Source organism: Trachurus trachurus, assembly GCF_905171665.1.
Source record: "Trachurus trachurus genome assembly, chromosome: 10".
NCBI lineage: Eukaryota > Metazoa > Chordata > Actinopteri > Carangiformes > Carangidae > Trachurus > Trachurus trachurus.
Window position 1 is genome coordinate 36624233 of NC_139894.1, and position 22633 is coordinate 36646865.

At 42.4% G+C, this 22633-nt stretch overlaps 1 protein-coding gene across 1 annotated transcript; it reads left to right on the forward strand.

Moving 5' to 3' along the window:
- Positions 1-250: 250 nt before the first annotated feature.
- Positions 251-17604, forward strand: mmp17b (matrix metallopeptidase 17b; the record flags this gene model as incomplete). The annotated part of the gene is made up of 11 exons (XM_083981152.1): positions 251-434; positions 2355-2487; positions 2581-2743; positions 3471-3579; positions 3697-3874; positions 6295-6471; positions 12669-12759; positions 13985-14058; positions 14152-14301; positions 15654-15917; positions 17219-17604. The coding sequence occupies exons 1-11, from the start codon at positions 321-323 to the stop codon at positions 17602-17604; spliced, it is 1839 nt and encodes a 612-aa protein (XP_083837278.1). The 5' UTR covers positions 251-320.
- Positions 17605-22633: the final 5029 nt, after the last annotated feature.

The window sequence follows — 22633 nt, forward strand, 5'->3', positions numbered from 1 at the left end:
TGAGTGCAGCATGTGTGCCTTTCTCTGTGGACAAAGGATTTCATACTTTCACACTTAATCATACAGTATTTACTGTAGTATACCACCTTACTGTATAATCAATCATATTATGCACATCCACCTTTATATGCTACTGTATAATACCGTATTTGTACTTCATTTAATGTTACATTCTGTATGGCTGATCTTCTCAGGTTAGTCATGCAGTGCCATTAATGTTATTATTATTATTATTGAATTGAATTGCACACAGAGATGATACACTATCTCAGACTCCAGTGGATCTACCTCTACTGATGGACTAAGAACATGCAGCCAAGATGAAGATGTGGATTCTTTTCTTCTACCTGAGTTGCTCTTCTACTGTTGCTGTGACTCCGACACTCTCATCTGCACGAGTGACACCCACTGAGGATGAGAGCACCCAACTGGTGGTAAGTTTTTTTTTATTATTATAATAAAAGATAAAAAACAGAAACAACAACAGCAAAAAAAACATGAATGGAAGTTCATGAAAAGGCTACATTCATTTTTGCATCTTCTCTGTCCCATGGTATGAAGTCACTGAAGTATTAAACTAGTTTCTTCTAATTATGGGAAAGGTGACAACCCTGTTCTTATTCTAGCAACTCACCATTAAACCTGGTTCCAAGGGGTCTGTATGGTCGGAGTTTGTGTTTCAGTCAAAGACCCCATGACATGTGAATACTGACAGATGGGAATTAAACCTGCGATCCTGTGGTCAAAGGATGACCTGCTCTGATGCTGAGGTGCTGCTGTGCTTCAGCCTGTTGTGGCTGCATCAGTGAATCTGTGATCTGCATTTGAACTGTCAGTTTTCAAATATTCACATGAAGGTCCTCCTACTGTAATTCCTCACAGTATAACAATGTGATCGCAGAGTCCAGAGAAAAAAGAAAAGAAATGATACAGTAGAAGTTTTCGCTTATATGGAAAAATGTAGTCTAAAAATTTAGATCACCAAATCAGAGGGCAAGTGATTTTTCATCTCACTTTATGAAAGCACCTTGTCAACCTCTGCTGCTTCAAGCTACTGCACAAACAGGAAATGAAAACTATATTTTAAGTTCATGTCCAGTTTGGATCATTTCTAATTTCAACCGAGAAAACACACACATATACAGTACATTTAATTAAGATGCTGGTGTATGTGTATGAACACCAGTGAACATGTGAATGTCACTATAGTAAGTGCTCCTGGCAACTAGAGAACCATGTTATGTTATGTTTATTTATTTGATATGGACATCACAAATACATTGAGACTGTTCCAGTGGACAGACCAGATGCTTTGCTTGGGTGTGTTTAGCACATGTGTTAATTTTCAACACCAGTCCATAGGCGGCAATTCAAAAAGCACAGAACATATTATCAACAGTATGAGATAAAACCAAGTGCATGACACTACATCATGACAGTAGCATACTAAAAAATACAGAGCACAAGATCAACGAGAGGAGATTGAGCAAACAGAAATCATGATCGTAACAGTAAAAATAGTCTAACAATGAAAAAGTCCATATTTATACATGTGGGCATTGTTGTTTTGCTTTTAACCATGCTTTTAGTCCTCTATTAAACGAGTTTGTGTCAGTCTCCAGTTTCAGGTGAGTGAGTAAAGTGTTCCATAGGTTAACCCCTTTTATTGAGATGGGATGCTCGGCGTCTTTTTATCAGTGCAGAAAACAGGGATGATACACAGTTATGAAGACATTTAAAAACCAGTCTGATATTACAGTAAATTATAAAGTTTTCAAATGCAAGAAGGTTGTGTTTTCTCAGGATGCCACAATGGTGCCATCTCATTGGTTTTTGATCCATCATTTGTATTGCTTGCTTATATATTGCTATTATGGGTTTCAAAGTGACTTGAGAGGCTTGTGACCATGACGTGATGCAATATGACAAGTGAGAGAGAATCATAGCATGCATGTAGAGTTGTGCAGTTTTACATGACAGGTCTCTTAGAATAAAACAAAAACAATTGAGATTTGGTTTAACCTTCTTGCGGATGTGATGTACTTGTTTGTCAAATTTAAAATTTTTGTCTAGTATAATCCCCAGGTATTTAACCTCATCTTCACCTCAAACAGGTCGTTCACAGGCCTATTGCGAATAGAAATACACATAGAAACAGTTTTCTTGACATTCAGGGTTAAGTGAGTGATATAAATGTATTCCATTTACCTTAAGACATAGCAATATGCATTATGATAACCTCTTAAAATCACCAACTGCTGCCAACCTGATGTTTCATGCTCAGCAGCAGAGAAGGTTTTGCAGGACTGAAATGAATGCGTCCAGTAGAGATGATCATCTGCCCTTTCTTATAGGAATGGTTGATGAAGTATGGCTACCTCCCCCCCTCAGACCCCTCCACTGGGCAGCTGCAGGCCTGGACAGCCGTCACTACTGCTGTCAAGTCCATGCAGCGGTTTGCAGGCCTGAAAGACACTGGAGTCATAGGTGAGGATGACAGACAGTTGTATACTCTGTTCCCTCTGAGGCCTCTCCGTGGTGAATCAGTGTGTGACTCCCTTTGTGCTGTGGCTGCTTCAGATGAGGAGACCATGGCTTTGATGAACGGCCCCCGCTGTTCTCTGCCTGACCAGGAGGAACCGTCCCAAACACTGGCCAGCCCAGAGGAGAGGAACATGAAGAAGAAGAGGAGGAGGAGGAGGAGGGCTATCTCCATGTGGGCGCACAGGATCATAAACTGGAGGTGGGACACAACAACCTCTTCATTACCTTGACCAGATGATGATCTGCTAAACTCACCATCACTAGGATATTTAACCTTCGTCTTGTGTTAGCTTTTTACTGCCATCTATGGTGTTTCGGGTCAGTTTTGACCCGTGTTTTAAATCAGCTGTAAAATACACTAAATACATTTTTTTTTCATCCAATTTTTTTTCTTCTCTTGGTTACATCGTTAGGCTTCCTTATCCATGAAAATATTGGTTTTAATATTTTTGGGTGTGGGCCCCTGGGCCTTTTTTGTCAGTATGACCCTTGGCTTCAATGTAACCTTCCTCTTGTCAGCTTTCTGCTGCCATCTATGGTGTAAAACAATTATTTATCATCCCATTTGTTTCTCATCTCTTGGTTACATTGTTAGGCTTCCTTATCCATGAAAAGGTTTGTTTTGCACTTATGATTTCAGTTTTAACTGTAATTATTGTTCTTATTGTTATAACCGGGTCAAAATTGACCTGAACACCACAAATGTAACAATTTTCACCAGAGCATTTTAGACCTTTGTGAAAAAACTTTTTTTTGTGTGTTTTATTTTGTTTAAGTAGAGGTTCCTGACAAAGTCTTGATTCTATAAACAAGTTTATGTGGTACTTCTATGCATTTAAAACTTGAAAACGGGTCACTGGTGACCCGAACACCAGAGGAAGGTTTAAAAAAAAAAATGTTTACAGATGCAGATTTTCTCATTTCAGGTTGCATTCATATCCCTCCTCTTCCCATCTGTCACGAGAAACAATCCGGTCCCTGGTCTTTTATGCTTTAAGAGTGTGGGCGGAGCCGACCCCCCTGGAGTTCCATGAGGTCAGTGTATCCTGATACAGATGGGATGATGGTGGATGAGCCTCCACGTAGCCATGCCAACGGTGCTGTATATTTGCCCTGAAAGTGACGACTAAGTCTGTAACCCTCTGTCCTCAGGTGAGGAGTGCAGAAGCAGCTGACCTGCAGATAGACTTCCTCCATGGTTACCACGGTGATGGCTTTCCCTTTGATGGGGTAGGAGGTGCAGTTGGCCATGCATTCTTCCCATCAGATCCGGCTCGGGCGGGAGGAGTTCATCTGGACGCAGAGGAGGCGTGGGCCTTCAGACAGCCAGGTAGAGCTACTTTAGTCATCCTCTGATAATATGACAACTTCAGGCTCCCGTAGTTTCCTGAAAAACCTGGAGGTATTCAAATTTCCAATCTTGGAGATCACATGGAAAATAATAAAAGAGAACTGTGTCCTGGCCAATCATTTTGACTTTGGAATCTGTTGCTGTGAGAGACAGGGGTGGGTCTTCCATGGTGTCATGGGGCACCCGCCCCCCCCTAAAATCTGATTGGCCACTCTATGTGCCCCCCCAATGGTCACTCAGTACGTTTACATGACGCTTGAAAAAAAACAAATTATTGCCTTAATACGACTATAACTGGACAACTGAGTGCATGTAAGCACCTTACAGATGCAAATGATCTTAAAGCTATAATCTGGTACAGTGCATCAAATGGCAACATTTATGTTTGAACTGTAGACTGTCCCTTTTAAATAAATTAAATTGAAATTAGTCCGACTAATGTCAGAGTTCTCCGACTCCGATTAAGACACCCAGATAATGCGATTGGAATTCGACTTTCTCCAGCATGTATACGCCGTAATCAGAGTTTAACTGAACAACGGTGGTGCGCATGCTCCACACCCCCCGCGCTGGCGTAAGACCCCAGAACAAAAACATCCAAGAAAGCTGGTTGCAGAAACTACTGTTATAGCGTTACGCCCTTCTTGTCTGCCTCTCGAAATCATCATGACCACGATGGATAGCGTGCACCTTATCTGCACAATAAGTAACGCGCAGATTACGTACAAGATGAACAAAGCTGTACGATTAACCATCTCGCTGTTGTTTGAAAATGCCGGTCTGCCGCCTGGCTAACAGGTCAACCGGAAAAGGTTCCATATTAACCCGCTGAAACGTTGCATACTGCCACCTGGTGTTGAGGAGGAGGACACGTTCCCGTCAGTTATTCCATTTTCTCAGTTGCATGTAAACTGAGACAAGTACAGAAGTCCTATTGGACACCAAAATCGAATTTTGAGCATAGCTCAATTAAGCTGTGCAAGTAAACGTACTGACTGACTTGTGGTAAAGTCAATCACTGTGTAAAGCTCTTTACCACTGCTATGCCTATCTTCACTGTACAGAAACAGCAAACATCCCAGTGTTCTGTCTAGTAAATAAAGAAAACGGTGTAAGATTGTTATTGTTCACAATTTCACCATTTGAGTAAAGCCTATATCCAGTTATTCTGCATACACTGACTGACTGTTACACAAAACACTGGGATGTTTATTGTACAGAGTTGAGCTCTAACTAGTGGCTAAGAGTATAAGATATTGATGTTAACTGTGAGAATATTGTGTTGCTTATTCTGCTAAGACTTCTCATTTACAAGATAGAGCTGATTATTGACGGACTATAATTTTAATATTGACAAGTGGAAAATGGAAAGGTCATAGGCAAAGCAAGATAAAGACATACTGTAAACTGTGTGTAACTGTACAATATAAATATTCAAGACAGCGATCAGTGGCAGCCTTCATTTCTCTTACTTTTGGGTAACAAAAGTAACAAGATTCAGTGTTTACCCCCAGAAAATACTCTGGACCGGCCCCTGGTGAGAAAGCCTTCAGATGTTCAAGCTCTGCTCAGGGAGCAGATAAGATAAAGTTTTCCCTGTCCATCAGCTCCATCTTGTGTTTTGTAATCAACATTACTGCTTCTAGCTGCTTGTGGGAATTAAAGGGATAGTTCACCCAAAATTCAAATTTCACTCATTATCTATTCACCCTCATGTCGACTAAGAGCTGTGAGAATTTTCAGAGTCCTCTGTGCCTTCTCTGAGTTACGGGGGCGCAGCAGTATTTGTCCATATAATGGTTGTGAATGGATACCAACTTTCTTCGTCCAAAAAGACACACCAAAAAAACATCCAAATACCTCCATACTGCTCGTCTGTAATGTCCCTCTTGTATTGAAGCCCCGACATGAGAAATTGTTCCTCCGGTCAGTGCAAATCACGCGAGATTTGCACGGACACAGGAAGAGCAGTGAACCGAGACACTGGGAGCTTCCGCTACAAATAAGTTTAAAATATAGACTTATTTAATTTTTTTCTGAACAATTTCTCATGTCGGGGCTTCAATACAAGACGGACATTACAGACGAGCAGTATGGAGGTATTTGGATGTTTTTTGGTGTGTCTTTTTGGACGAAGAAAGTTGGTATCCTTTGACAACCATTCTATGGACAAATACTGCTGCGCGGACCCCCCGTAACTCAGAGAAGGGACGGAGGACTCTGAAAATTCTCACAGCTCTAAGTCGACATGAGGGTGAGTAGATGATGAGTGAAATTTGAATTTTGGGTGAACTATCCCTTTAACCCTTTTATCTGTCAAAAGTAAAGGAATGATTCTCCCAACCACCCCCTTCCGTCTAGCTCATTCCCTCTCTTCCTCTGCCCCCCCCCCCCCCTAGACTCTGAGGGGACTGACCTGTTCACAGTACTGGTCCATGAGTTTGGCCATGCGCTGGGCCTCTCTCACTCCTCGTCGCGCCACTCGGTGATGAGGCCGTACTACCAGGGTCCTGCTGGAGACCCCCTCCTCTACCGCCTGGGAGCGCAGGATCTGGAGCACATCACCCAGCTCTACGGTGAGACCTAGAACCAAACCACACAACACAACACCACAGCACTGCAGCAGCATCACAGACAGAATCATTACTGTGATGAGGACAGCTGTGGACACTGACCTGCCCTGGGCTGACCTCGAGTCTGTTAGAAAGGAAGTACAGATGGCCACAGTGTGAAAGCCCTCTATTGTAGAGACTCAAGTGATCCAAAGGGTGAAGGTCTGTGTGATGTAAAGTGTGACTGCACTTATTATGCACCGCAGACCTCAGTTCATGGAGCAGCTACTTTCTATCAATTGAACATATGATTGTACTTGGTTACATTTTAGATGCAGGAATTTAAACTCAGGCCACTTCCTACCGCAGTTACACAAGCTGCAGTGTGCAGATCTGTTAATCAATCATCAAAAAGACAATGGGATGGATTCCTGAGGAACACCATGGTTACGTACTGAAAGACGGAGCCAAACCCAACTTGCTTAGCAGTTGGCACTGTGCAGTTTATTACACCAAGTTCACATGGTCAAAAGAGAAAAAACAAACAAAACGCAGAACTCCTGGGCCAGATGGGTTCACGCCTGATGGACATTTTCTTTTTCTTTTTTTTTAACCTTTATTTAACCAGGCAAGCAAATTAAGAACAACATTCTTAATCAGTTCCATCAGTCCTCATGGAACTTTACTACTTCCTCAACAGTGCCCCTTGGTAGGCATGTTGTAGAACCTGTCTAGACACACAGAAAGTCCCTGCAAACAAACAGGAAGTTTTTTTTTTTTTTTTTATGTGAAATTTTGGCACATACTGTATTTGGTCAACTTCATTTTAAAGCCTTTGTGATTAAAGGGATAGTTCACCCAAAATTGAAATTTTGGGAGAAGTTTCAGAGTCCTCCGTGGCTTCTCTGAGTTACAGGGGGTCTCGGCGTAGCAGTGCATGTCCATATAACGGTTGCAAATGGATACCAACTGTCTTCGTAACAACAAGACACACCAAAAAACATCCAAATACCTCCATGCTGCTCGTATGTAATGTCCGTCTTGTATTGAAGCCCCGAAATGCGAAATTGTCCCGAAAAATGCAACCGTTATATGGACATACACTGCTATGCCAAGACCCCCTGTAACTCAGAGAAGCCACGGATAACTCTGAAACTTCTCCCAGCCCTGAGGGGTTGTACTGTAGATAATTAGTGAAATTTCAATTTTGGGTGAACTATCCCTTTAAAAGTTATTGGAAGGTTTTCAGATATGGTCGTGGCTGTGCTGTGAATTTTGACTGTTATACTCCAAACACTCATTGTCCAAGCTGACCCATTCTCAGCATGTGACGAGCACTGACATGAAGGATCCTACCTGGGCATTGAGGCAAAAGAGCTCCAGGACATGGACACTCCAACTTTAACCACTAAATGAATTGCTTGCAATTGCTTGAGTTAGAGATGAGCCTTATTCTGTGTAAACGAAAAACTGTAGTGTTTTTCATTTAACCAAGTATCTGGATGTATTTGTTCCATGTGTCTGCAGCCATGTTCTCCCTGCAGACCATGTTAACGTCTAAGTCATGGCTACGATCCACAGCTGCTTTGACTGGTGTGGCACAGTAATGTGAAGGCCCACTATTTGCTGCTTGTAGATTTAAAGGAGTCATCACCCGAAAATTGTATTTTTCCTTGTTCAAACATGTATACTGGTGTTGGACCTCAGTGGAAACTTGCCTGAAAATCTGGAGTTTGAAAGTGGCTGAGTTTTTTGGTTTGGGCTCTTTGTTTAAGCCAGAGTAACTCATGAGGCTGCACACCGCAAAATTACAAGATTTTGACTCTGCTCCTACGGTGACGTCACCGTGGAGCCTGCTTTCATAAACACACCTCTCTTCCACCACCCCGACTTCCGCCGCGCCGCCATTACTTATTGTTTTATTTCCCACTGTAGCGCTGTTATTTCGTCACTTTATTAAGTTTTAATATTTTTTCATGCGAGAAAGTAAGGGTTTAGATCCCCAATGCAGAGATGGGGACTCGAGTCGCACTTAGTTGACGGAGCTAATAAAAAAATAATAACAACCAGTTCTTCTCTCAGGAACATGCGGTTCCAGAAAGGTTTTGCTGCACATAAAGATGAGCTATACCATCCAGATCTCATGACCTATATAATTAACAGCCTAAATCATTTTCCATGTTGTTCATCAAAGGGTTTTCTGAATTCAATAAAGCAAAGGAAGAAAAGGCCAGTGCAGAGGGGCATAGCAGCCTTGATTCTGTCTTGACTCAGAATACAGTTTCCTTTAAAGGAAAGCTTTCATTGTGTGTTTTCTTCATATTGCATTGCAATAACCTGTTTAAAGTGATCATATAATAAACAACCAATCAATACTGTATAGATAAAGGAGTGATAATAATACAGCAAATGCTTTGAATTTCTTAGATATAGCTGTGCAGTAGTCTTAGTAGACCGGATAGCAGCAGATGATAGAAGGGTCATTACAACAGGAGACTTTTATTTTTTAGAGACTTGAGACTTGACTTGGACTCGTGACCAAAGACTTGAGACTTGACTTGGACTTGCAAAAAAAGACTTGTGAACATCTCTGCCCCAATGTGAGGTTATTTATCCAAATGACGGCTGTTTAGAAGTTTGCTCCGACGTTGGGAGAAGTGAAGCTCCACCAGAGGAGCGTCTCCTCAGCAACCCGTCTGCAGAGCTTGTTAGCCGGTCAAACTACGTCGTCATGCCAGGGGAGGAAACGATTGTTAATTAACTTACCCGTATTAGTTTGTTTGAATGAAAAGTGAAGCTTCACACAGAGCAGCAGCAGCTTTGTCCCGGGGCTCTGTAGCCTACGTACAGAAATCACCACATTTGCATCAATAAATACATGTTTTACAATGAACCAATTAAATTTTGTTTTATTTTAAGTTATATAACATGGTTACGGTACACAACAGAGAGCAGCATAGTATGCGGTTTCCAATACAGCAATGCCTGTATGTAGCCCACTGGGCCAGCCACCATTCCGGCTCTGTCCTTCCTGCGTCCAATCAATGCACGCCTCATTACATATTAATACAATGAACATCCGGACCAGTCAAAACCTCGCGCTTACTCTCACGAGAGAAAGTTGCTGTATGAAAAAGTGTCAGAACAAGCTCTATGTTTGATTTAAAAAAAAAAAAAAAAAAAAGTTTCCAATAAGTTTTAAAGGCACTTTTCTCTGGGTTTATTTACCTGCTGATATCCCTAACAAGTATCATTGGTTTTGAGTACCTGTGATCTGCTTAATATCATTTTTACTGCCCCTTTCTGTTGCCTCTTTCTGGAGCTCTAGCAGGCACAGGTCATTTGGCCAATCAGAAGAGAGAATGAGAACCTCTCCTCTGATTGGCTGACTGTTTTTGAGTGGCATGTGGTCGGGCCAATCACAGGCAAGTAACTGAAACCTAAGCTGCATTCATAAAAATTGAAAAAAAAAAAACTGGTCACGGTGGGCGGAGTTCCCTTGTGTGTGACATCACAGAAAGGAGGAAGTGCTATCTGCTCGTCTTAAAGAGACAGTTCCTACAAATGGGCGCTGTGTGTTTCTCAGTTTATGACCAATTTGATGCATGGGGCCAGAGACCTCCCCAAGCACGAAAAAATAACCAAAATCAAATTTTTCATGCCATGGGGCCTTTAACTCTTTGACTGCCAGCCATTCTCACAGCAGCTTCCTCCAGCTTGCCAGGCATTTTCCAGCTTTTTGACTGATTTCTGTAGACCCACCATATATTATGTACTGTTACTACATACACATTCAACCCATCAAAGGAAAGATGATGGTCTCTAGTTTCCAGCAAAAAAAACTGTTTGTTTCTATCTTGTTCCAGTCTTGTGAAATTGGCGGTTGAATATAGGTTAGTTTAGCCCAAGATGCCATTTTGGCACCAAAATCTTGAGAAAAAGAGGTTTTTGTGTCGGCCGTCATTTTCAGGTGAACCAGTACAATTGGCTCCTTTATATTTTGCTTTAGTGATGCCTCAACATCTGTACAGTTGTTCTCTTGTAAACAACAACTAAATCAACACTGACAAATGACTTTTGATGACAAAAGACAAAACATTTAGCTACTGACACACACTACTCCAGCCTCTTTTTTTCTTTTCTTTGAGTTACAACTTTTTCTTTCCTTTTTTTTAGTGTGTGCGTACGTGACGTGTGCATGTACGTGTGCGTGTGTGTGTGCGTGCGTGTGTGTGTGTGTGTGTGTGTGTACGTGACGTGTGCATGTACGTGTGCGTGTGTGCGTGCGTGTGTGTGTGTGTGTGTGCGCGCGCGCGTGTGCGCGGATCAGTTCGACAGGTTTTTGTAGCCGAAACACAGCGCTTTAGATCAGATCCAGCTTCCTCTGGTCAGCAGGCAGCGGTCTCACTCACTCTCTGTCTCACACACACATCTACACACACACATCTACACACAGCCTACAGCTCTGGCTGACGTGCCCCCTGAACTCAGCCACAGACAGTCTGCTCACAGACAGACACCATCTTTAGCTCTCGTCATGTTCGCCGGTGCCGTCCGCTCCTCATCCACACTAGATCGCGGGATTTTCAAGCTGCTATCTGAGTGATTTCTCGCAAAATCTGGCGACTTTCCAAAAGCTCTTGACGACTAACGACGAGCGATCAACGGGGTTGTTGTTACCAAAGTTTGTGCTTTGTATCACGGAGCTGCACGGAGCTTCGACGAGCTGCCGAGCCGCCATGAGCCCCGCCGCCGCCCCCTAAGCTCTCACCGGCGGCCAGAGTGTCACGGAGCGGCGCCGCTGCAGTCAGACACCCGCACCGCTCCATGAGGGGGGAAAAACACGCTATATTTTTTATATCTCTCAATCCAAATGTGTTTTTCTGCACTTTATTTTGATGATACAAGTCTGATCTTCACAGAGGAGTAGGGCAAGACATTCAGCATGGCGTTGCCATTAAAAAAACGCTAAGATGAGTTATCTCGTCTTTGGCAGACTACGCTTGGATTCGCTAAGACGAGATAACTCGTCTTTGGCAGTGAAAGAGTTAAGAGGGGGACTGGATACGTAAAAAAACAGGTGATGACTCCTTTAATTATTGTTTGACTGGAAACTCCCGCGCTCTTTGAAAAGTGAAGCACCTTAAGAATGTCCATGGTACTGTCAGAGACCTGTTTCTCTGCTACATGGGAAATGTCAACTAAAGCCTCAGAGTGTGTCAGAGGAGAAAGTCACAGTATCAGGAGTCTTCTCAGTGTTAGTATTATTAGTCAAAGACCTGTGTGTCAGGATCTTAATCAGTTACTTTGACACTGAAGCGTTTGAGCAAGCTTTATTTCTATTAACAAATAAATGCAGTTATGTCTGTTATATGTTTTCACAGCGATGTATGGTCTTACAGGCTACATGATTTACCTTAAGCACAGCTTTTCTCTCATGATCTCATTACTATGACATCATTATCATTTTATGATCTGTACGATCTGATTGTTTCCTGTAATGACTGATACAGACACCTACACTGTCTGTGTGTGTGTCGGCACGCTGGGGTGACACACAACCACACACAGTCTGTCTCTTAAAGGGATAGTTCATCCAAAATTCAAATTTCACTAATTATCTACTCACCCTCATGTCAACTAAGAGCTGTGAGAAGTTTCAGAGTCCTCCGTTCCTTCTCTGAGTTACGGGGGGCTCCGCGCAGCAGTATTTGTCCATATAATGGTTGTGAATGGATACCAACTTTCTTCGTCCAAAAAGACACACCAAAAAACATCCAAATACCTCCATGCTGCTCGTCTGTAATGTCCGTCTTGTATTGAAGCCCCGACATGAGAAATTGTTCTGAAAAAAATTAAATAAGTCTATATTTTAAGCTTGTTTGTAGCGGAAGCTCCTAGTGTCTCAGTTCACTGCTCTTCCTGTCCGGCGGAACAATTTCTCATGTCGGGGCTTCAATACAAGAGGGACATTACAGACGAGCTGTATGGAGGTATTTGGATGTTTTTTAGTGTGTCTTTTTGGACGAAGAAAGTTGGTATCCATTGACAACCATTATATGGACAAATACTGCTGCGCGGACCCTCCCGTAACTCAGAGAAGGAACGGAGGACTCTGAAACTTCTCACAGCTCTTAGTCGACATGAGGGTGAGTAGATAATGAGTGAAATTTGAATTTTGGGTGAACTATCGCTTCTTATAGTTTCTGTTTGTGGTTCAGGTAAAAGGAACCAGCTGCAGTCGACTGATGCTGCTGACGTCGTCCCAGAGCCTCAGCTGCGCCACAGAGCCCACCACCCCCACCACCGTGGGTATGGACAGAGGAAAACAGCTGCATCTAAATAAAGCAGCTGTTTGATGACTCATTCAAAAGCACATGTTATTTACTGTAAAATAAGGAGATTCACCAGAGAAGCTATGTGATTCTTATGCTTGTTTTTTTTCCAGTGTTCCTACTGGACGGATCATTCATAATACTAATGTACTACCACAGTCCTCAGTCCTTCTAGTTTATCTGAAGTCAGCACAGGGCCTCAACATAAAAAAGAAATCAAATAGATCTGAGTTGCTGACACTTTTCTACAGGAGAAAACTGCAATACAGCTGAAGCTGTGGATTTACACATTCCATGTACTGTAGATGAATGATGAATAGATCATTGCTTTGTTATGGTGATTGCAATTGTTAAACATAAAAGATTTTTTTTTTAAACGAAAAAGGATCTGGAAGCTCATCTATGCCCCGTCCACCACCTGCTTGCTCCAGGTAGAGCATTAAAGGATATTTCAACCTTTTGGCAAATTGGTGTATCATCATAATCCCTATAGTCATAGCAGTAGGTTCGTTACCTTTAATTGTCGGTGCAAGCTGTTTTTAGATCAGTGGGACAGAGACGTGAGCTCTGCATCTTTCCAGCATCAAACTCATCAAATACACAATCCAACAACTTCAAAACGCTCTGGTGGACAAGTTGTGACCTGCACATTCACCACGCTATGAGATAATAACGTGTATAATTATGTAACATTCCGACACATGAAGCAAATACTCGGAACTACTTGCGCTTTTGAAATCACTCCGCCCAGCAGCCGTGTCTGGAATGTAGTTCCGGCTACGCATTTCCCTCTAAAACAACTCTGTCTGGTAACGTTGTGTTATTATCTCATAGCGTGGTGAATGTGCAGGTCACAACTTGGCCACCAGAGCGTTTTGAAGTTGTTGGATTGTGTATTTGATGAGTTTGATGAGGGAAAGATGCAGAGCTCACGTCTCTCTCCCGCTGATCTAAAAACAGCTTGCACCGACAATTAAAGGTAATGAACCTATACTCCTAAAACAATAGGGATTATGGTGATAGGCAAATTTGCCAAAATGTTGAAATATCCCTTTAAGGTGGTCCCAGGAGGAAACATCAGAGGGACTATAGTTTGTGAGTTAGTGGCAGTTCATGGCTGACACAGTCTCAGTGGGCGACTTGAAGTGCTGTTTCTGAATTGATTGTGTCCCATTAAAGAAGTCTGTGTGTTTCCTCTTCAGTTCATTCATTGATCGCTGCAACACCAGTTTTGATGTTGTGTCGAGGATCCGTGGAGAAACCTTCTTCTTCAAAGGTAAAGGCTGAATGCACATGGAACTGACTCATGAGACCGTGGCTGTATATTGAGGATGTGCAGATCCTGACCCCAGCGCTCTCTGCCTCCCAGGTCTGACCATGTGGCGGGTCAGCAGTGCAGGTCTGGTATCAGGTCGAGGGTCTTCGGTCAGGAGGCTGTGGAGGGAACTGCCTCCCGACTTGCCTCAGCTCCATGCTGTGTTGGAGAGACAGTCCGATCATGCCATCATCTTCATCAACGGTATGTTCCAATATCTGAGTAAATGTGACCTGTGGCGAGTCATCATGTTGTTTCAGAACATTATGAATAACAGCTCTGTCTGGCTTTTACAAGCCCACAATCACACCTCTCATTCATCCATTCATTCATATAGAGCTGCAACAATAAATAGATTAATCAAACAATAATCGATTATTAAATTAATCGTCAACTATTTCAATAATCAAATAATTGGTTTGAAAAAAAAGTCAAAATTCTCTGATTCCAGCTTCTTCAATGTGAATATTTCTGGTTTCTTTGTTCCTTTATGACAATAAACTGAGTCTCTCTTTGGTTTGTGGACAAAACAAGACATTTGAGGACATCATCTTGTGGTTTGGGAAACAATGATTGACATTTTTTAACATTTTATTGACCAAATAACTAATCGATTATTATTAAATAATCGACAGATTAATCGATCATTTTTTTTATTTAGCCTTTATTTAACCAGGTAAAAAGACCCGTTGAGATCGAGATCTCATTTTCAAGGGTGACCTGGCCAAGAGGGCAGCAGCACACGTCGTCAACATTATAAAATACAAAATACATTACAATATTACATTATAATAAATAGGGCCATAGTACAATAGAGGTTAAAACAAAAGTGCAAGGAGCAAGGGGGTCATGGTGACAAGGTTGGTCAGCAAAGGCACCGCTCAATTGATTTTTGTTGTCGGACCTTTAGGAAGTGACGAAAAACATTAAAAGATACGAGTTCAGACATTTTCAGTTCAGCCTGGAGGTTGTTCCATGTGATGGAGTAGCGTAACTAAACGCTTTCTTCCCTAATTCAGTCCGCACTCGTGGAGTGTTCAAACAGTAAATATCACTGGACCTTAAAGGGACAATGAGGAGTTTCTATTTGGTTATAAAAAAAGTCTCACGTTAATGTGGATGAATCTACGCTACCCACACTTGTTAATGGGCCCATTTTCTATAAATATATTGTTTTGTCTCTATGGTTATTTTGTTATTATTAGTGGTGGTGGAAATGCTGGGCGAGCCGACCAGCATTTCCTTACTTTGGGTTTCGAGGCGAGTCATGAGAATAACGCCGAATCGCCGTTTATGGTCGGAACTACGACGGTATGTGATCGTCTTCCAACCTCTGACTTTAATTCTTGATGAATGAAAACATGAGTCTGTCTTGCGCCGGTCAAAGAATTTCACAGTGCGCGGAGGCTCATAAATGTAGTGTGAAAACGCTTCGCTTTTCCAAAACTCCTCGTTGTCCCTTTAAGGCGTACCGATAATGAAAATAATCGTTAGTTGCAGCTCTACATTCATACATTCATTGTAAACTGACCAGGTGAGCTTCCATCTTTCTGCAGGTTCTCACCACTGGCTGTTCAAGGAGCTGTCCCTGCAGGACGGCTACCCTCAGCCCCTCCCGGAGCTCAGGATGAAGGTGGAGGAAGATGATGCTGGTGGCAACAAGGAGGAGGAGACAGCAGCGTGGAGGGGTGGTCTGGTCTGGGACCCAGAGGAGGGGGCTGTGTGGAGAGACAGGGGGGAAGCTGAGGAGGAGAAACAAGACAACACCTGGACTCAGCTGCTCAGAGAGGGAGTCAGTGGCATCACCGCAGATAACAACGGTGTGTCATGTGTTTCTGTTCTGTCATGCATTAGTGTCTCTTTCTTTACTAGTCTTTTTTATGCATAGTGGTGGTTGATGTGTCAACTTCCCATACAGAGAGCTCACATGTGTGTTCATATGAAACAGTAGTACATCAATTATATGTATAGTTACATAATGATCCTATTACAGCCTGAAATGACCATGAATCTATATTATAAAGCTGAAACCATAAAAGGTCACAGGTTAAATCCGACATACAGTGACAGTGTTTAGTTTGGTATTAACAAAAAAACTGGGTTTGTGTTAAAGGACAATTCCGGGCAAATTCAACTCGGGGCTGTATTTTCCTAACATTTTAGGTCTAAAAAAAGAAAAAAGAAGGAATCTGAAGATTTTCAGTTTAATTGCTCCTGTTGTGCGGTAGTTGTGTCTGTCCCCGCATCGCCACGGCAGCGATGAATGGGAGCGGATGCAAGTTCTGCTGCTTAGGCTGTTTACATCCCTCAAAGCCACAGACAGCGTCAGATGGCGACTCAAACATGCACCCAGAAGTTTATTTACTTCAAGCAAGCCGACATGTTTGTAAAACTAGATCTAATTCAAAGTCTTGCGCAAGACCCAAGTTGACGCTCGGTGTGTTCAGGTGCAGTCGGAAGCTCCCGTTTGTGTCATAAACACAGGAATATCAACTCTTGGATTGCTGGAAGTAAACACATTTCGTGGGAAATTTTTCTGTGGAAAAAAATTGCGGCTTTGAGGGATGTAAACAGCCTAAGCAGAAGAACTTCCATCCGCTCCCATTCATTGCTGCCGTGGCGATGCGGGGACAGACACAACTACCGCAAAACAGGAGCAATTAAACTGAAAATCTTCAGATTCCTTCTTTTAGACCTAAAATGTTAGGAAAATACAGCCCCGAGTTGAATTTTCCTGGAATTGTCTTTTAAAACCTACTGTTATATTTTCTGCTTATTGTCAAAGTGAAGTGGCAGCCTCAGAGTTTCCTCCAAGAAGAAACCGTATTAGCATTTATGTTAAACAGTTTGTCTGCAATAGACCTGAGACCATGTAGGTTAAAATGATCTGCTTATGAAGACATGGTTATGGATTCCTGGACAACATTTCCTTAAAAATCAGTTGTGATTAATGATTCGTTGGATATTGAAGAGGAAACATCGCCAGTAATCCTGTCAGGAATCTGAACAGAGAGGTGACAATGTGTTTGTTGGAAATCCATAGATGACATGGACAGATGATCTTGATCAAGAGATTATTGTAGAATACTCTGATCACTGTGTCCATTTGATCCTCCTCTAGGCTCCATCTATCTCTTCAAGGGGAACTCCTACTGGAAGTTCACGTCTCCAGGCTCCTCGCCACAGGACGGATACCCACGATCCTCGGCTGTGGACTGGCTGGACTGCCCGGACTCCACCTCGCTCTCACCCGCTGTGGACGACCTGTCCTCGACACTGTCTCCACCGGGCGGAAGACAGGAGCTCAGAGAGAGGTGGAGGGAGGTGAGAGAGGGGGAGCAGGCAGGAGGAAGATGGAAGGACAGAAACACACAAAGAGACACACAGGACTCACACATCAGGAGGAAGTGCGCTTGTCAAAATAGAGCCGTGGCCGTGGCTGAGAGGACGACATCCTTTACTGCCGCCTTGCTGCTGGGAACATGGACAATTTTGGCTGTCTCTTAGGAGCAGGGGCCGTGGACAGAGAGGAGCATTCCAGCCACACAGTTCTTGGCAATGACATTTTAACACTTTAAAGGGATAGTAGCATTTTTTAAAAGTGGGGTTGTATGATCTACAGTACAAATAGCCCCTAAGTACAGATGTTACTGGTTCAAATTTGCGGACTTCACGCGTGGTCCACGCGAGACGGCACAAGACTCATGCATTTTTTTTCTTTGGCGAGACAAGAGGTTTTAATGAAAAGCCTCAATGTGCCAAAACAACCGCCAGGTGGCATCTGTGAGAACGGAGGACGACAGGCGGATGACTCAGTGATCTGTGCAGTAATCCACAGCTTAAACTCTAGGCTATTAAACTAGAACTAACTACTGTATACACTGCCTAAATCACAGAAACTATTGTAATATGATAAAGCCTGTCTTGCTTTATGACTTGATGATTATGTATCACATATCGCCGCGATTAGGAGTGGCGCTGTTCATGATACAGAATACAAGAGGATGAAAGGAGAACTAGCTGCAGACAGTAAATAATATAGTAGCCTAGTTTTTCAATGACAAAATGTAACGACGGCAGCTACAGTAGACTATAGCCCACGTCTCACTCTCTTTTTTCGGTCATCTGTCTCGTCATCTCCAAAATGTGTTTTTAAAATGAGCCAACTACAGTACTGTGCAGTAGTGCCGCAGATTTCTCACTCCGCACCTTGTTTGAGAGTGCAGCTGGATGATTTCTTGTGAATGAACGGGTCTGTGTCACTTTGGGGCTGGGCGATAAAACATAGGATAAATAACTTTCCCTCGATAGAAGACGCGGCCGATACAAAGTGACACCGTCAGCCATGCAGCCGGCCTGGACTTTTTATTTTTAATTATGAAGGATCATCTGCTCAAGGCAAAGATGATAGCATCAACAAAACACGGCGTAACACACGCGGCTGTATGGGACAGGCTTTTATTTAATTCAGAACAAACCGCTTAGCAAAAATGGAAAATATAGTCTATAATAATTAATTGATCTGTTGTTTGGCCACTGTTTGAAAATAACCCGAATTATGAGCAAATAATCTGATCCAGAACAGCAGTCATAATCAGACTTCTTCTAAATAAACCTAAACATTAAATAACTGGGTCAGGTCGGACCATGGGGTTATTTTTTCTCTTCTTCTTCACAGGAGAAGAGGAGGCTATGTGCAAAGTACCACATTAACATCTCTATTCATATAACGCCCATCGAAACAGCTGATTTACATGTCGGCCGTTAAGGCAAGGCAAGGCAAGGCAATTTTATTTGTATAGCCCGTTTTTACAAACAGTTTGTCTCAAAGGGCTTCACATGGCATCGTAGCAACATCCTCTGTCCTTAGACCCTCACATCGACTGAGGAAAAACTCCATGGAAACCCTTTTAACAGGGAAAAACAGGAGAAACCTCAGGGTGAGCAACAGAGGAGGGATCCCTCACCCAGGACGGACAGACGTGCAATAGATGTTGTTACAGACAAGAAAACAGTTTACAGTTTGTCACAGAATGTGCGGAATATGGAAATGTTAACACATGGCGATTGGCCATTCACGCGGCTTTGTTCTTGGTTTCGGCCAATCAGCTTATAAGCACATGGCTAATTATCAGCTTTCAACCAATCGCACTGTTTTAATGTGTGTGTGTGAAAGTTATTTTCTTTAGTTCATTTTCGTTTCTTTTGGATTTTTTTTACAACAATGTATCAATATAATATTGTTTTCGTTTCATTTCGTTATAAAAATCAATCCCTTTTCTTTGAAACAATGAGATTGAGCAGCTAAAACTCAATAAACTCAACCATGGCTTGTCTTATTGTTAATCTGAACGCACATGTATAAAGGGCAGAGTCAAGGCAGCAGATAAATCACAAAACATCAACGCGTCCGTGAGCGCAGCGCACCTCCTCTTCTCCTGTGAAGAAGAAGAGAAAAAATAACCCCATGGTCCGACCTGACCCAGTTATTTAATGTTTAGGTTTATTTAGAAGAAGTCTGATTATGACTGCTGTTCTGGATCAGATTATTTGCTCATAATTCGGGTTATTTTCAAACAGTGGCCAAACAACAGATCAATTAATTATTATAGACTATATTTTCCATTTTTGCTAAGCGGTTTGTTCTGAATTAAATAAAAGCCTGTCCCATACAGCCGCGTGTGTTACGCCGTGTTTTGTTGATGCTATCATCTTTGCCTTGCGCAGATGATCCTTCATAATTAAAAATAAAAAGTCCAGGCCGGCTGCATGGCTGACGGTGTCACCACTCTCATTATCACTGGCTGTTTGTGTTGTCTGTCAAAAAATGGATGAATGAAACGACTTTGTATCGGCCGCGTCTTCTATCGAGGGAAAGTTATTTATCCTATGTTTTATCGCCCAGCCCCAAAGTGACACAGACCCGTTCATTCACAAGAAATCATCCAGCTGCACTCTCAAACAAGGTGCGGAGTGAGAAATCTGCGGCACTACTGCACAGTACTGTAGTTGGCTCATTTTAAAAACACATTTTGGAGATGACGAGACAGATGACCGAAAAAAGAGAGTGAGACGTGGGCTATAGTCTACTGTAGCTGCCGTCGTTACATTTTGTCATTGAAAAACTAGGCTACTATATTATTTACTGTCTGCAGCTAGTTCTCCTTTCATCCTCTTGTATTCTGTATCATGAACAGCGCCACTCCTAATCGCGGCTATCAGGCTGTCAGCATTGTCCCCAAAACGTCTGAGCAGTATTTAGTACGGTGCTGCCACCTAGAGGAAAACAGTTGTGGTGAAAAGTCACGCGATCACGCGATCCTGCAGTGCAGGACAAACCCCGCAAATTTGAACCAGTAACATCTGTACGTATCCCTCCGCCCAGGGTTAGCGCCCGCCGATCAGCAGTTGGTTAGGTCCAAATAAAAACTGTGTTTTTCCTGCACTTTGAAGGGCTGGAAAAAATTATATTATAGTGAACAATGGAACTGTGTATTTTTTTTCAGGTAAAACCTCTTTTAGGCCGCGAAAATAGGCCGTTTCTTTGGGTCTGTTCACAACACTGTATGTTGTAAATCTCTGGGCAGGACTATGGGCTGGCGTTGCTAACGGGAGGAGTGCAGAGAATCTTCTACTGCAATTAAAGTACTTAGGGGCTATTTGTAGATCATACAACCCCACTTAAAAAGAAATGCTACTATTCCTTTAAACACACTGGTCTCCTTTTAGGGAAACACGTATTTTCCATCTTTACAAGAGGGTCAGGGCGTAGTTAGCCCCGCCTGGAATAAAGGCTGTCAACACAGGACACTAACTTATTAATCAGTGAGCTAATAAAGGGGTGTTTATTGAACTTTGGACTGAGTCAAGTAAGTTATTAACCACTAATGATCCTGACTCCAGTTTAACTACGCAAAGCGGATGAAGAAGTATTTGTCCTGCAACAGTCATGAGAATCAGGTTTTTACTCCTGTTCCATCCCAGTCGCACGGTGAACGGTGAACCTTACCCCCATCCCACAGGATTCATCAAACATTTCAAGTATAATTATCTGTGAATCAATAATGTGTAAAAAGTCAATATCACCTGTATATACAGTATGTGTGGTTGTTTTATATAAATCTCTGAGAGGTCTTTTTTTAAATGTCCATGAAACATCAGTCTGAATAAAGCAGTAAAATCAGGTCTGAAACATTTAAATGTATTAATGTGGTTGTCTTAGTGGATTCCTCTTGGTTCTCTGGCCCCTCCCTCAGCACAAAGTCATGCAAGTGACCAGCTGATGCATGTTGCCTTCAGGGACAGTTTTTCAGCAAGCAGACTCTGTATTTCCCTCTAAAACAACTCTGTCTGGTAACGTTCCGTTATTATCTCATAGCATGGTGAATGTGCAGGTCACAACTTGTCCACCAGAGCGTTGTGGAGTTGTTGGATTGTGTATTTGATGAGTTTGATGAGGGAAGCCAAGAAATCCCATGAGCCGCCGTAGCGTAGCTCTGAGCAGCTCACGGCTGCGCTCTAAATAGCTTGCATTGACAATTAAAGGTAACAAACCTACTGCTATGACTATAGTGATTATGGCAATGGGCCAATTTGCCAAAATGTTGAACTATCCCTTTAAAATTTTAGGAGCGCAAGCAGAAAATGTAGGGGTTTCACACTGTAAATTGACTTGCAAAGCAAATATTCACATTTCCTTTTAATTCATGATCCTCACACACACACTGGCCTACCACCTGGAATAACAGATACTTTGAGTTGTTTCACCACTTAAAGCAGAAGTAAGCGATATTTTTGTGTTAATATAAGTCTTAAATAGTTATATCTTCCGACAGCAATCACTTACATTGAGTACCTCTGCTTTGCTCTGAGCCGAGGAGAAAACCTTTCTTGTATCCTACAATTTTTATCCAATGAGGAGAGAGAACAGCATGAAGGGCTGTGTGTGCAGCCAAGGGATGCGCGTGAATGTGGTGACGTAGGGACGAGGACCAATAGATCCATGACGAGGGCGGGGGCTGCCAACTCCGTTGGCTGACAAGAAGTTATGGTGCGTTCAAGGCAACCCGTAACTTGTACTTTTCCGACCTGTGAAGTCGTACCAGTTCAATCTGGTACGAGTTCACGGGTCGGAAGTTACGAGCATTAGCCAAAACGACCGAATCGCTTACTTCTGCTTTAACCTCTTGTGTTCAGGTCATCGGTGACCCGTTTTCAGGTTTTAAATGCATAAAAGTACCACATAAATTAATTTATAGCATCAAGGCTTTTCAACTTTGTCAGGAACCTCTATTTAAACAAAATAAAACCTTTTTTCCCCACAAAATTCTAAAATGCTCTGGTTGTGGTGTTCGGGTCAATTTTGACCCGGTTATAACGATAAGAACAACCAACCTTTTCATGGATAAGGAAGCCTAACAATGTAACCAAGAGATGAGAAACAAATACGATGATAAATAATTGTTTTTAATGTGTTTAACAGTTGATTTAAGACTCGGGTCAGAACCGACCCTAACACAAGAGATGGTAGTAGAAA